The sequence below is a fragment of the Phyllobates terribilis genome, unplaced genomic scaffold (assembly GCF_046119375.1).
Source record: "Phyllobates terribilis strain yellow unplaced genomic scaffold, ASM4611937v1 Scaffold_3__8_contigs__length_932513732, whole genome shotgun sequence".
Taxonomy (NCBI): domain Eukaryota; kingdom Metazoa; phylum Chordata; class Amphibia; order Anura; family Dendrobatidae; genus Phyllobates; species Phyllobates terribilis.
The window spans coordinates 315578384-315594672 of record NW_027362763.1 but is presented as its reverse complement, the minus strand read 5'-3'; the positions used below and the strand labels follow the sequence as shown (position 1 = coordinate 315594672).

The 16289-nt window shown below is 46.6% G+C and overlaps 1 protein-coding gene across 1 annotated transcript; it reads left to right on the top strand.

The window, feature by feature from the left end:
- The first annotated feature begins 953 nt into the window (after nucleotides 1-953).
- Nucleotides 954-5563, top strand: NCBP2 (nuclear cap binding protein subunit 2). Its single transcript, XM_073675009.1, has 4 exons — nucleotides 954-1473; nucleotides 2142-2323; nucleotides 4844-4982; nucleotides 5289-5563. Exons 1-4 carry the CDS (start codon nucleotides 1408-1410, stop codon nucleotides 5358-5360), a joined length of 459 nt encoding a protein of 152 aa, XP_073531110.1. The 5' UTR covers nucleotides 954-1407; the 3' UTR covers nucleotides 5361-5563.
- The last annotated feature ends 10726 nt before the right edge of the window (nucleotides 5564-16289 follow it).

Here is a 16289-nt window from a genome sequence, read left to right as displayed (position 1 = left end):
TCAGCAAATCACTGGGGTAGGACTGTTGAGCTGCACTGTGCATTGGTTTGGCGCTGCTGGTGAGGTGTATTGTGCAGCACTTTGGGATGGGTGCTGGTCTTGCTAGGGGATATTATGTATGCGGCTTGATATTTGACTGGCACTGCTCAGGATAATGTGGGCACTGCACCACAGTTGTTGATGTCGCCCACATCACCGGGAGTAGGTTAGAAGCCTCTACTAGTGGCAGTGAAAACGTCTTTCCAGGCATCAAATAATTACAGCATCATGTCCACCAGTGGGACCAAAAAAAAGTTGATTTACAATCCCCACATAAAAAAATCAATAAATTAAATGTACTGTAAAATAATCCCCATATTACTACATTAAGAGGTGAACAGAATAGGTATGGTTCTTACAATTAGATAAAAAACATTCATTCATTCTAAAGGACTCAAATGAAAAAGCAAGAAGTGATTCCAGGTAACATTAGGGTGGGCCGAGGCCCCTTACTTCACATTCACACTGTACATTCGGCGCCATTCATCCTGTAAACCCTTCGTCATAAACACGGTGTGGTTTTCCCTGATATCAAACAGCAGGAAATGTATAAAATGGCAGAACATTTTATTTTCTGTACAATTTCAGCAGATTCTCAGTCCGGCAGGAGGCCCCGGCGCAGAGGGCTGTGACTCACTGCTTAGCCGCTAGAGGGCACCACACACTATGGGGATATCAGTGCGGGGCCCGGCCGGCACTGTGGCGGTATTAGTGCGTTATCAGTGCGGTGGCACAGGCCGTCAGTCTCCACCCGCGTCACTTGCCGCTTTGCTTCTTCATTTGCCCCTTAGCTTCCGCCATGCCAGTCTTGAGCTCTCTCACAAACGTTTCTCGGATCCTCCCCATCTTGCGGCCCATCTCCCCCAGGTCCCGGGGTGAAGCCGCCACTTCCTGCTTCAGCTGCTGTACCGTGTGGGAGCGGAGCATGCGCTGTGCTGCGTCTTTGCCGGTCAGCTGCGCCTTTGTGATCGCGAATGCGGTGATCTGCGCGGCTCTGCGGATCGGCCGGGACTCGGAGAGTTTCTCTATCAGCTGGGGGTTGTTGAGTAACGAGAACAGAAGCCTCCGGAGCACCATCTCTGCCGGGACGTGCTGCCCGCACTGCCTGAGGCACAGAGATAGAGCTGGTTACTACCCATTACAGTACACAGCCGCCATAGCAGCCCCGTGCTTACCTATGTCCTTGTCAGCACGCAATCAGCTGTGCGCCCTCAGTAAACATGGCGGCGGTGCTTCCTCCTGAAACCCGGAAATGCTTTTTTACGGCGTATTTTCTGATTGGTTTATGAGTGTCGTTAAACTACTGTCGCTTAACGGCTTTTGTATTTGCTGATTTCTTGGTGGAGGGCTCACTAGCAAGCTGCAACAATGTTTAGCGCTTTGAAGAGTGATTCGTACGTGGAGCTGAGCTTGTACCGGGACCAGCACTTTAAGGTGATTCTCTCCTGCTGCCTGGTGTCCTGCACTGGAGCCTGTGCATGTGTGAGGGCTATAGGTCAGGATGTCTATGGTAGGCCCCCAGCACAGTGAACCTGAAGGCCTCATCTCCCCATGTTGGCACTTGTATACTAGTGTAGTGTGCCATCAGAGAGCTGGCAGGTAGGTGTGCGCCCCCCCCTGGACAATGGGAGGCTGCTCTGCAGACAGGAGAGGAGGGGGAACAATGGGGGGATGTTATGCAGACAGGCGAGCGGGTGGAACTGGGGTGGCCGCTCTGCGGACAGGCAAGCGGGTGGCGCTGTGGGAGGCCGCTCTGCGGACAGGAGAGCGGGTGGCGCTGTGGGAGGCCGCTCTGCGGACAGGAGAGCGGGTGGCGCTGTGGGAGGCCGCTCTGCGGACAGGAGAGCGGGTGGCGCTGTGGGAGGCCGCTCTGCGGACAGGAGAGCGGGTGGCGCTGTGGGAGGCCGCTCTGCGGACAGGAGAGCGGGTGGCGCTGTGGGAGGCCGCTCTGCGGACAGGAGAGCGGGTGGCGCTGGGGGAGGCCGCTCTGCGGACAGGAGAGCGGGTGGGAGCAGGTGAGGTCTTATGTCCGGGGCACAATGTGAGCGAGATCTTCTTAGTGAAAACTTTTTTTTTTATCTTTGTTTTTGTGTCCCCCTCAGGGTAACAGAGACGATCAGGAGAGGCTCCTGAAGCAGAGCTGCACTTTGTACGTTGGAAATCTGTCATTTTACACCACAGAAGAGCAAATCTACGAATTATTCAGTAAAAGCGGAGATGTGAAGAAAATCGTCATGGGCCTCGATAAGGTTAAGAAGACAGCGTGTGGGTTCTGCTTTGTAGAGTATCCTTTGAATTAGAAGGTTGAAGTTTATGGAAGTTCTTAAAGAAGCACTTCTCCCATCAAAGTTTTTATCCTCTTAATATATTGCAGTCGTCATATTATATTGCACCGTGTACTTATAATTGCTCATTTTGACTTTCTACCCAGCTAAATCTTCTTTACTCTATATAGAAACAGGAAGTCTCTTGTCCCTGCATTTATCAGTCCTCTCTATAACTCCTGACCTAGTTGCTCCCTCCTTCTTCCCCATGCCAGAGAATTTTGCAGTGACTTATGATTTGTGCAGACAAAATTGACCTCCTGTTTCTACATAAAGCTTAGAAGGATTCAGCTAGTAAGTTGTTAATCACAAGATGTCATAGACCTAATGGAAAACCAGAATTAACTGGGTAGAAAGGTAAAATGAGCAATTGTAAGTACACAGTGATATATAATATGATGACTGCAATTTGTTAAGAGGATAAGAATGTTAATGGGAGGAGTGCTTCTTTAAAGATAAACCACTGAAAAAACTATCTGGTTTTTATTATAATTTAAAGGGGTTTCCATGTATCTGATATTAATAACCTATTCTTAGGATAGGTCATCAACATCAGAACTGTTGGGTTCCAGCACCCTCACCAGTTGACTGTTATAAGCTGTCGGACAAATGTAAACATTGAAAGGTGCTGCGCTGCACAGTATGTAGTAGCCACTGCTGGGTACTGCAGATCGGCTTCTACTGTCATGAATAGGAGCCGCTGCCGGGTACTGCAGATCGGCTCTTATTGTCTTTAATAGGAGGCGATCTGCTGTACTTTGCAGCAGCCACTACACATTATGCAATACAACAATTTAGTATATATGTCCGGCTGCCAGAGCTTATAACAGCTGATCAAATACCCCTGGATGACACCTTTTAAATGTGACTGTAGAGAACTCATTATTATAGGGAATCTATCAGTAGGATCGTCCCTCCTAAGGCATCTATATTGGCATGCAGGTCATAGGAAGCTGACTAAGATGATACCTTGATATCTGTCATCTGATGTCTTATTCCAGAGAAATGCATGTTTTTTTTATATGTAAATGAGCTGTTGCTATCTATAGGCCGGACACTGATCTGTATGAGAATCTGCCTGCAGAGATTATTATAAATAAAAGGGGAGATTACCAGAGTGAGACATGTAATTAACAGAACAGTAGAACTGAAATTTGTCTTCTTACGAACATATTAGCAACTGCAGCTCTCACAGCTCTGCTGTATTGTAGCCCTGTCTACCTGTGAGCTGGAGGCTGAAGTGGAGAGGAGCCTGCAGAAGTGTTCGGTATAATCACACACAGCTCTGCAGTGAGATCAGGAGAGCACAGAGTGGCCATTACACATTACAATATCCAGCTGTCATTTACTTTAGGAGCTACAGCTATCTAGTTGTTATATTTTCAGCAGCAACCACTACAAGGGAAATGTAGCATTACATGCTAGTCATTCATGCATGGTTCTCAAAGATGGGTGCTTGCTTATCAGTGTGAGAGAGATTATGGGAACCAGCTGATTTTTAGTCCTGGACAATGGTGGAGAGCAGGTTGTGTATGGTGTCATTCTTTATTGGTCTGTATTGGAGTTCCATAAGGCCCCCTTCACATGTCCGTATAATACTGGTAGCGGTGTCATTGGTGTTTTGGATCAGTGTGCCATCCGTTTTTTTTCCGGTATGACTTAAGAAAAATCAATTTCAAAGTTTTTTGATACTTTGCAGTGTTAAACATGGATAGCACATGTCTATGGGTCTGTGTTTTACACGGAACCAGAGACTTATATTGGCCCTGCCATCCGTGCTGCTGATGAAAAATGGACATGTCTCCGTGTGTAAATACGGACATGTGGGCAGCACCATAGATTATAATGGGTACCTGTGGTATCCGTTAAAAGAAAACAACAGATGACCCACATACCTGAAACACTGTTATGTGAAGGGGGGCCTAAAACGCTGCATCATTTTCTGGGAGATGTAATATTTTTCTTGTAAGTATAAGATCTGCCATAATGAAAATCGGCTGGGTATATGCTTACTCAGTAAGTTTAGTGGCAATTCTGACTTGAGCAGTATATTTGAGTGGCCTCATGGTATGTTCACACTAGGCGTTTATGCAACGTTTTATTTTCTGCAGAAAAAATGCTGTCTTACAGAACCAACAAAGCAAAATGCACCTGCTTGCGCTTTTTGTTTGGCATCTTTTAAACCGCAGCATGTCTAATCTTTCAGAATTTATTGGAGTGTTTTTCAACTAAATTAATCTGAAAAAATGTGCATATTGTACACAGTGACTTTCCTACCACCACTCTGAGTTTTGGTGCAGAAAAAATGCTATGTGTGAACATGTCCTCAGTCTGTTTTAGGCCATGCTGGATCATCCGAAAGCTAAAATATATGACTTTAGTAAAAAATAACAATTTGCATTGCGCTTAACACAAATCTAGTGTTCAGTCGTGATAATTTCAGGAAATCTGAGAACTTTAAACTTTAACTCTGTGATCAGATACTACACCAGAGCAGATACAGAGCAAGCCATGAGGTTCATTAATGGTACTCGTCTAGATGACAGAATCATCAGAACAGACTGGGATGCAGGATTTAAAGAAGGTAGACAGTATGGACGTGGGAAATCAGGTGGTCAGGTGAGATCACTATTTCTTTAAAGTATTTTTATGGTTTTTAAGGATTGGATGTTATTGGCACAGAAAAAAACCTTTTTCCATATTGCTTGCATCACAGTTCCTCCTCTAATCTCATGTGGCCAATGTCCTCGCTCACTTTCTGATGTGATGTTGTGTCGATAAGGTCATCATGTGATCGCATAGTAATCTGGGAGCGGAGTCTGGAAGCTCATAGAACTGAAAAATACCTTTAATTGAAATGCATAGTTATGTTTCTTAAATACAGTGTTCTTGTAAGCCCAATATGTCTTTATTTTTTCCTACCAGGTTAGAGATGAGTATCGCCAGGATTATGATGCAGGAAGAGGTGGTTATGGTAAAGTCGTACAGACATTTTGAAAAAAGATCTTTCCAACACGTCCAACAGGAGTTTGGTCTTTATCCAGCTATTTCTTTGAGAGTGTTTTAAGTTGTCCTTTGTTATGTAAAGGAAGTTATGAATGCTTACTTCTGTTTATACTTTTTTGTTCTTCTGCTCATATGGGTCGTATATTACTACTCACACTTTTGAATAAACTGTAAAAAGCTGTTTAACCATTTTACTTCTGGCTGGGATAATCCTTTATTTCACTGCTTGAGTTGGCTCCTGAACATTTACCTAGAAAACATATCTTCGTATTTTGTAAACTTTCTGTCTTCTCAGGTCACTTTAAGGCTAAGGTCCCATGAGTGCATAAAAAAAAAATAAGCCTTTTATTTTGACCAAAAACTAAAATGAATTTTCATCCGTATGGCATTTTTGTTTTTTTACGTCAGCAATTATTCATTTCCTCTTCAAGAGTTTTTTTTTTGAAGATGTCAGACAGGTAGTATAAAAGGAATTACCTGTGTCTGATTCCCCTGCTGAGCTGAAGACTTCCTATGATGGAGGATTCTGGGAAAGCAGAGACCCCATCAGAGCTACCTATGGTACACGTGAGTGGGGGTGGTTAGTTAACACCTTCGTGGGGGGGGGGGTAGCACCTGTTATTATAAGGGTCCCTCCCTAAGTAAATAGATCTTTCCCTCTATGCTTTATAGGACAGGGGTCCTACTAATCTATCAACTGCAATCAAAAAGGATAACCAGAAAAATACAGGGAAGCTGAAAAGATGTGCCATATGTAACAGCAGGCTACCTGAAGCATGGGGGAAGCAGTTGTGTGAGAGCTTGTAATTCAGCGGCTTGCGGCATTACTGTAATGGTCCAGGGTGTGTTTTGGCCGACCATGTACCTCCCCGAGGTGACTGGTCACATGACTGTGACATCGCACAGGTCCGGTGCACACAGAAGGTCTGATCACATGACTCTGACATCAGCACAGGTCCTGTGTGTACACTAGCGGATATATAAACCCTGGTAGATTTGAGACAGGGTGTGAAAGGCGTGAGGCCTTCTCCCTGTGTGGGACACCATTAGAGTGTGAGGCCTAGTGAAGCCTGGTGAAGCCTGAAAGGCAGAGGCTGGATCCTTATGTGTAAGCGATGCCAGTAGCCTTGGAGGGCAAGAGACTTTGAAGGCAAGAGTCCTGGAAGGCAAAGGCTGGATGTTAGGTGTGAAAACATACCAGTAGCCTTTGAAGGAACGAGGGCTGGAGACCCCCCCCCCCCATCTGGGAAGCCGTAAAGCCACAGCGGTGGCAGAACAAATCTGACTGAAGCAGCTAAAACCCGGCAAAGGTAAAACACTGCTTGATGTGGACATTTATATTGTTTCCTTGCTGAGGGCTGTATCTGGAGCCAGGTGAATTTCATGTCACTGGAGAGGCTCTTGGACATTATATGTGTAATTTGTCGGTGAGCCACTGAGATGGTCTCGGTTACAAGCAATTATGAAGTGTAATAAACTGCTGAATTGTGAAATACCGTAAAGTCGTTGCATGTGTGCTTTAATTGACCCGGTGCAGCGGGTGTCCCCCAGCATGATGACTAGCGCTGCCTTACAGAGCTGTACTTCCAAAATCATCAGGAAAGAGCAGTCAACCTTTCTCACGGACATGAGGTCTATGATTAGGGAGGAAGTCTGGTCTTCTATCTCCGGTCTAGTCTCACCCCATGCCTCTAAACCAGGGCCCTGGGCAAAGAGGCCAAGGTGGGAAATGGAACTCAGTTCAAAGGAAGAGCTACAATCCTTCCGATCTGAAGAGGACGAGAAGGAAGAGAGAGCCTCAGATCCAACAGAGAAGGGGAAAAGAAACCTCTTCTCATCAGAGGATACGGATGAGCTCCTGAGATCTGTCAGGAACATCATGCAGGTGGAGGAGGCTCACAAATGTCATTCCATCCAGGATGAGATGTTCGGGGGTGTAAGATCTCAGAGGAGTAGAGTTTTATCGGTTTGACCATGACATCACCACGAGAGGGGATCCGCCCACCAAGGACAGGAAACCTACAGGCTTAAAAGGGACGGAACCTGTCTCTCGCCTCAGTTTGGTTTCCTGTCCTTGATGGGGGAACCTTAGACAGGCTTACCTGTTGAAGATGTCGGGATACGACTGAGCGGCGCCCCTTCCTGGGGTCGGCAGCTGTAGCTCCGTGCGTCAGTAGAGAAGCTGCTGTAGAGCGGCGCCCCTGCTTGGGGTTAGCAGCTCCAGCTCTGCACGTCAGTGAGAGAGCAGCTGTGGAGCTGCGCCCCTGCCTGGGGTCTGAAGCTCCAGCTCTGCACATCAATGGGAGCACCTGTGGAGCTGTGCCCCTGCCTGGGGTCGGCAGCTCCAGCATCGATCGGCGCACTATTGGAGGGGAGCAGCGCCCCTGCCTGGGGTTGGCCGCCCCACCATTGCTCAAGCACCGGCGCCGGATGGTGAGCAGGAGCGGCGCATTGCATGGGGTTGTGGCGCCCTGCATGGGGTTGTGGCTTCAGCGCCGCATGGTACGGCGTTTTTCCAGGGTGGTCGCATTTCCGGACTCGGCATGTAGCTGGGGGCGTGGCATGATGACGCCGCTATGCGCCCTGGTGGTCACGTGACCGGACCAGGAAGGTTCGGTCTTGTGTATTCAAACGACGAGAGAGTGCTGTAATTACCCCTACGGCCAGCAGGTGGCGTGCAGTCTCACCTATCATTGAAAAAAAAATGTATAAAAGAAAAAAATGGAGCAGGTGCTGCTATATAAGCATTTATGCACCATTGCTCCAAGCTTCCCAGCTACTTTGTCTTTGTCATAAAATGGAGTCAGAAAGTGAGCAGCAGCAGCAAATTCAGCAGCCGCCACCTTCACCATCTCAGCGGCCGCTTGGGGAGCCCCAGGAGACACAATGCCCTCAAGTTACCGGTAACACCCGGACCTCAGGAAGGCTAGGATCTGCAACCAGGTCCAGCCATCGTAGCTCCAGCAGGATGGACGATTCTGCAGCCTCCAGGGACGATTCCCCGGTTGAGAAAGGTCCTTCCTCTAAACCAGTACCAATCCTTTGAGCCGTCTGGGTAAGTGATCTTCGAGAGTTCACGTAGTTATAGTGTTCCTTCTTCTTATCTATTCTTAATAGGGGAAGAAGTGTACCTCCAAATCCAAGCACAGGGAATGTGCATTATGTAAGGCCATATTGGTGGACTCATATCCCAAAAGGCTATGCCAATCTTGTATTAACCAAACATTGGCAAATGAGACCCCTAGTTTCACCTCAGGATTAAAACCCCTAGTCAAAGCAGAGATCAGCAAAGTCCTCTCTAAAAAAGTTGAGAGAGGATGATACGGATTGTGTTGTCTCCCCAGCCTCTGACATCTCCCGCTCGTCGACTTATGAGGTGGACTCTGATCATTCATCTTCTTCCTCCTCGAGCAGAGATGCAGGACAACATTGTTTTCTGCTAAATGAAATTGACGGTCTAGTTAAAGCGGTCCATTGAACTATGGGCATTACGGATACCAGGCCAGAAAAATCTGTCCAAGATGTTATATTCAGGGGGCTGGGACAGAGGAAAAGAAGGTGTTTTCCGGTTAATTATAAGCTTCAGGATCTGATACATAGCAAATGGGAAAGACCGGAGAGAAAGGGCTCTCTTCTCCCTTCTTTTAAGAGGAAATACCCCTTTGAGGATTCAGCCTCTTCCTCCTGGGAGAAAACCCCAAAACTAGATGTAGCTATAACAAAGGCATCTAGTACGTCATCTCTCCCCTTTGGTGATATGGGAGCTCTTAAGGACCCTTTTGGACAGAAAAGCTGATGCCTTTCTCAAAGGGACATGGGAAACAACTGCTGGGGCTTTAAAGCCGGCAGTTGCTGCAACTTGTATGGCCAGATCCTTGATGATATGGCTAGAATAGCTTGAGTCCCATCTAAAGAATAAGACATCCAGAAAAGAGATATTGTCCAATGTTCCACTCATGCAGGGGGCAGCAGCTTTCCTAGCGGACGCCTCTGCGGACTCGGTTAGGTTGGCAGCAAGGTCGGCTGCCGTGTCCAATGCAGCCCGTATAGCCTTGTGGCTTAAGTGTTGGCCGGGAGACATTTTTTTTACGTAAGAGACCGCAGAGAAATCAGGATAAATGGGAAGACTGCAGGCCAAAGGTAGAGGGCTTCTGTTCAGTTCTTCTTCTTCTCGGGGGCCATGGAAGCAGAGTCAATGACTCGTAGCCCAGGTAGTGGGGAGGCTGTTGGGCTTCTTGCCTGCCTGGACAAAAATTTCAGCCAGTAATTGGATCCTTGATCTGATAGGTTCGGGGTCTGAGGTTCAAGTTCCAGGCGATTCCTTGTGGGAGATTAATCTCGACCCCAGTCCGTTCCTCAGTGTCAGAGCAGCTGGCCCTACAAAATGAGGTGCTGGACTTAGTTCATAAGGCAGTCCTGGTGGAAGTCCCGGCGTCCGAAAGGGGGTTGGGGTTCTACTCGTCTGTCTTCCTCGTCTCTAAGCCGGACGGCTCCTTCATATGTATCATTAACGTAAAAGCTCTTAATAAGTTCTTGATAATTCCCACCTTTAAGATGGAGTCTGTTAATTCAACAATAAAAATGCTGTTTTCAGGCTTTTACATTGTAGTATTAGATTTAAAAGACTCCTTTTACCATGTACCTATCCATGAGGAATACCAGAAATACCTTAGGGTGGCCTTGGTCATGGATGGGGAAATCAAGCATTTCCAGTGTAGGGCCCTGCCGTTTAGTCTGGCCATAGCCCCCCGGGTCTTTACTAAAATTATAGCGGAGGTCATAGCTCATGTCAGGGAACGTGATATTTTGATTATCCCTTATCTGGATGATTTTTTGGTAGTTGGAAATTCTGTCTTCCCATGTAATAAACACCTAAAAGAGGTGATCACCAGCTTAGAGAGTCTGGGCTGGGTGCTAAATTTTGAAAAATGTAGGTTGGTACCCTCAAAAGTTCAGCAGTTTTTAGGAATTATGCTTGATTCAGATTCTCAACAATGTTACCTCCTGGAAGCCAAAAAACAAAAGATAAGGAATCAGGTGAAGAATGCCGTAACAAATCCGGTCATGTCCCTTAGAGTAGCAATGTCCCTGTTGGGTACCCTGACATCAGGTTTCCCAGGGGTTCTGTGGGCACAATACCACTCCAGGGTTTTACAGTGGTATGTGCTATATAATGAAGTTTCACTTAAAGGACATCTGGAAAGAAAGATGTCCTTGTCACCCTGGTCAGTAAAGTCCTTGGGCTCGCCTCGTCCTCCCATCTCGAGGGATTCCCTGGGTACTTAGAACCACTAGAACAATTACCACCGATGCGAGTCCCAGTGGGTGGGGAGCCCATCTGGGGGATATGGTAGCCCAGGGGACCTGGTCAAATAACGAAAAGGGTCTCTCCAACGCAAAAGAACTGCTGGCGGTAGACAATTTGCGGTTAATAATTTCTTGGAGGAAAACTAAGGTCAGAATGTAAAGATCCTTTCGGATAATAGAGTTACGGTGGCATACGTGAACCACCAGGGGGTACACGGTCAAGATCACTGATGAGAGTGACGGATCATCTCTTTCACATCACAGAAAGTCATCTCCTTTCCTTGGCGGCCCTCCATATAAGGTGAAAAGAAAATACGATAGCAGACTACTTAAGCCGCTATCCTCTGAGGTATGGGGAATTAAAACAAGACTTTTTCTCCCAAATAGTCCGAAGATGGGGGACCTCCGGTGGTAGACCTGTTTGCCACCAGACTAAATCGGAAGACGAGGCTCTTCTGTTCCCTAAATCCCAGAGCAAATTCCCTGGCACTGGATGCTCTCCTGATACCTTGGGATTTCAGCCTGGCCTATGCCTTCACCCCTTTGGCTCTTCTTCCCATGGTCTTAAGAAAGATCAGGGAGGACAAGGTGAGGGTTCTGCTGATCGCACCCTTTTGGCCCAGGAGACCCTGGTTCTCATGCCTGAGGAGCATGTCCATCTCCGATCCTTGGGTTCTGCCCGAGGTTCCGGATCTCCTCTTCCAGGGTCCAATAGTCCATCTTCAAGCCATCTGGCCTCCACTTGACGGTATGGAACTTGAAAAGTCACTGCTAAGTCAGAAAGGGTTTTCTCAAGGTCTAGTAGCTACCCTAATGCATAGCAGAAAACCTATTACGTCTCGAATTTATGCCAGAACTTGGAAGAAGTTTTTGTCTTTCTGGATCTAGAGTTGATGAGGGGGCGACAATGGGAAAGGTTTTGGAATTTTTACAAAAGGGCCTTGAACTAGGGTTATCCAACAGCACCCTAAAAGTTCAGGTTTCTGCCTTTAGGTGCCCTATATAGCTGTGATCTGGCGGGCAACTATTGGGTTTCTCGGTTCATTAAGGCAGCTTTTAGATCTAGACCCATCGTTAGAAGCACCTTGGTTCCTTGGGATCTAAATTTGGTTCTAAAGGCCTTGCCTAGCTTGCCTTTTGAGCCAATAGAATCAGCAACCCTTAAATCCCTCTCCCTTAGCCGTGCTGTTTTAATAGCTTTAACCTCGGCCAGGCCCTGTCTACGACCTCGCCATTTAATCAAATCCTGGATGATAGGCAGGATCAGGTCTAAAAATCACTCTATCTCCCTAATGTAGCTACTTGTTTCCACAGACTTCAGGAAGTCATCCTACCCTCCTTTTGTCCAAATCTTAGTAACCAGAAAGAAGCAGCGTTACATACATTAGACATGAGGAGATGTGTGGTTAGGTACCTTTCGGTTACCGAAGACTTTAGAAAAGATAGCTCATTATTTATATCCTACCAGGGGGCTAGGAAAGGGTTTAAAGTCACAAAGTCCACCATAGCCTTATGGATCAGGGAGGCTATTTCTCTAGCTTATACATCTAGTGTCGAGGAAGTGCCAGAAGGGTTGAAGGCGAACTCCACCCGGGCTGTGGCAACCTCCTGGCCGGAGAAGACAGGTGTCTCGATAGAAGACCTATGTAAGGCTGCTACCTGGTCCTCTCCTTCAACATTCTATAGACACTATAGACTAGATATGGGTGTTTACACTGACCTCACCTTTGGGAGAAGAGTGCTCCAGGCTGTGGTCCCTCTCTAGACTACCTCATCTCTGTAATTCTCTCGTGGTGCTGTCATGGTCGACCGATAAAGTCTTTAGTTACTTACTGGTAACGGGATTTTTCAGAAACCATGACAGCACGCTTATATTCGCTCCCTTCACGTGGTGGGAGAACTCCCTGTTTATTAATTATAATTTCACACTTAATGGGTGTTGTGTGGTATAAGTTGTTGTGATTGTTTGCTGTGTTTATTAACCTGGCGGTCCTCTCAATGCTCTGTAATCCAAACTGAGGCGAGAGAGGTGCCCCCCTTTTAAGCTTGTAGGTTTCCTGTCCATGGTGGGCGGATCCCCTCTCGTGGTGCGGTCATGGTCTCCGAAAAATCCCGTTACCGGTAAGTAACTAAAGACTTTCCTCATAAACAACCAAATCTGAGCCATGATCCTTGGGGAGTGGGAGGATGCAGAGAAAATGCTGGTGATACCACAGGACTTTAGACTCCGTCTGCCTTTCAAACCAGAGGACATTAAACCCTGGGAGGAAATTCCTAAGATTGATGTGCCTGTGGAAAAAGTAGCCAAAAAGACTTTGATCCCTTTTGAAGACTCGTCTAGCCTAAAAGACCCTATGGATAGGAAGGCGGATTGCCTTCTGAAAAGAACTTGGGAGACGTCAGCAGCCATTATGAAAACTAACATAGCTGCAACCTTGGTCGCCAGGTCCATGCACTTGTGGGTCGATGATCTTGAGGAACAATTGAAATCAAAGACTCCTAGGGAAATTATTCTAAGATCTCTTCCCTTGCTTACATTGGCAACGGGCTTCATGGCAGACACGTCAGCTGAGTCTGTCAGATTTGCGGACAGAAATAGTGAGCTATGAAATGCAACTAGGCGTGCTATCTGGTTAAATACATGGTCTGGGGACAGTCAATCAAAAAATAAACTCTGTTCTATTCCCTTCTTAGGAGCTAGTGGTTGGGCCTGTTTTAGATGATATTCTAGAAAAGGCATCAGATAAAAAGGTGTTCCTGGAGGATCGGTCTAATATCAGCCCGTTCGTAGAGCCTGTCCCTCCCGCAGACCAGATTATTAAAGGAAAGGGAAATCCGGAAGATGGAGCTACCGAAAAGGAGGTAGGGGTAGAGGCCCCCTTCTTGGCTCAGGTTCAGGAAGATAATGACGCCATGCATGTGGGGTGGTTGCGGAGCGGCTGAGGTCATTCATCGGGGTCTGGCAGGAGATCTCGCAGGATCAGTGGGTTCTAGGAATTAAATCATCGGGGTCTGGCAGGAGATCTCGCAGGATCAGTGGGTTCTAGGAATTAAATCATCAGGGTACAGGGTAGAGTTCTCTAAGCTCCCACCAGAAAGATTTATCCTAACTAGTGCTGAGTGAGTATGTTCTATTAACCCTTTTGCCGAGTATGCTCGGGCCGAGCTCCGAGTATTTATAGCTGCTTGGTGAAAAGGTTAAATCGCTCCCGTGTGCATGATTTGCGACTGTTTGACAGTTTTATTACATGTGAGGAATGTCTTTCTTACACATTCCTCCCAAAAAACCTACAGGTGGGGATAGCTTGAACCTCCTCACCGGTCAAAGTAATCACCACCGACGCGAGTCAGTCATGTTGGGGAGGCCACATAGAAGGAAGTTTTTTTCAGGGGATTTAGTCTCCAGAGGTTCGCTGCAGATCAGCAAACTACCGGGAGCTTTGTGGCGCATGGGGAAGTCCTCCGGCGTAATCGTTCTCTAGTGCATAACAAACCTATAAAGGTCCTGTAAGACAATACGACAGTATCTTTTCTGCGTCACCAAGGAGGGCCAAGACATTAATCACTGCTCCAGGGCCTTGCTACAAAAATATTCATTTGGGAAGAAAATCAATCTTGACAGTACACCTAAAAGGGGCCCAAAAACAGTTGGCAGACTTCCTAAGCAGACAGAAGATCTTACCCACAGAATGGGAACTAAATGGGGAAGTATCTCAGATTGTGTCACGTTGGGGTATCCGGCAGATCTCTTTGCGACCAGAGAGAACGCAAAGGCCAGAAAATTCTATTCCCTAAATCCCCATGACAACCCAGAGGGGATCGATGCGTTATCCCAAGAATGGATAGAAAACCTTTCACATGCCTTCCCTCCACTACCCTTAATTCCAAGTGTTCTAGAAAGCTGCAGGGGAATCAGGCAAAAATAATCCTAATAGTTCCCTTTTGGCCAAAGAGGAGCTGGTTTCCTCTGTTGGCCAGGATGGCCCTGGAGGAACCCATATTGCTTCCCTTAAGAAAGGATCTTCACCAGGGACCAGCCTTTTACCAGAATGTGGACAGATTGTACCTTTCGGCACGGATCCTGAGAGGCAGATGTTGAGGTCCCAGGGACTATCAGACCAAGTAATAACGACTTTGCAGGCAAGTCGAAAACCAGTTACCTCGGCCATTTATAGGAAAATCTGGAAGAGGTTCTGTTTGGATTGTGGGGATTCAGCAGTAGACACTTCCAATCCTATAGCGATAGCGCCGCTCACAGGCATTATCTGCAACATAAGGGTATTTACAAAAAGTCTTAGGGGCCCCTGGGGGATACATTGGGGGGGGGGGTAATTATAAAGTAGTGGACAACTTCTTTAATAAAATTTTGTTGCATCCATCCTGGTGTGGTACTTAGACACTGAGGGGTGGAGGGGAGCGCTTTTAACCTCTGTGTTTCCTGTCCCTGAAAGGCTAAGAAGGACATCCTCTATGGTGCTTTCAGGATGGACTCCTGGAAATATAATTACTGGTAAGTCTAATTACAGCTTTCTTCCATTTAGTTATTACTGTAATATACTGCAGACTTTTTAATTTCCAGAAAAAAATGCAACATGTGAACCCCTACCCTTAAGGGGAACTGCCGCCAGTTTACTCTTATCGTATTCCCGCTTATTCCATTTTTGTTTGTATAAATCCGCCAAACAGTTCCAGAGATATGGGCCTTATTATTTGGTGCAAATTTTGATGCTCTTTACCAAGGGGATGGTGCTCATATTTTCTGTGGGCTGTTGTTCGGCTGCTCTGCATTATTACCCTGTGAGCAATGCCTCTTGGTAAATACCATAAAAATTAGCTCTAAATAAAAAGGTCCATCTCTGGAAGCAAATGACCTGGACACTCACTGGACACACACTGGACAAACACTGGACACTCAGGGAAGCAGTGGGAATAAAATTAAGAGCAAAAATTGGCCTCTTTTGTCCTGGTGACAGGTCCTCTGTAGCACTATCAGTCTACAGGGATCTATTAATTTCGGTCAGTGACATCCATTTCACTATTGTACGTTAATGAATTTGTTCTTCTGTGACAGCACGTGAGCTGGAAAATCTTTTGCATGATTGAAGGGGGGGGGGGGGGGGGGGGAATCGACGTTCCAAAGTCCCCGTCACATTTATGTGTCTCCGGTATGTGTGGCATGTTTTTTTTTCAAGGATACCACATGTACCCATGTCATATGCTGCTGCACACATGTCCGTGTGTTTGCATGGACCGTGTGTTCGATCAAAGCACACAGACATGTCTGTTTTTTTACCAGCAGCACGGATGACAATGGCCAATACAAGTCTATGGGTCAGTGTAAAAACACGTACTGCGCATGGATGGGAAAGTTAGGAGAAGTTTTGTAATTGATTTTTTCTTAAGCCATACCAGGAAAAAAAACGGATGACACCGGTACCAGTTTAAAAGGGGGCCACAAGCAGTGCCTGGCGTAGGGAATAATAAAAATCCTAGACAAAAGCCTGTCAAACGGAGACTTCTGTCTGCCTCCTACGTGACATTAACCTTCAACTGGTGATGTGGGGTTTCCTATACCCCAGTGTTTAGAAATCTCTTATTTTTAAAGAAAATGCA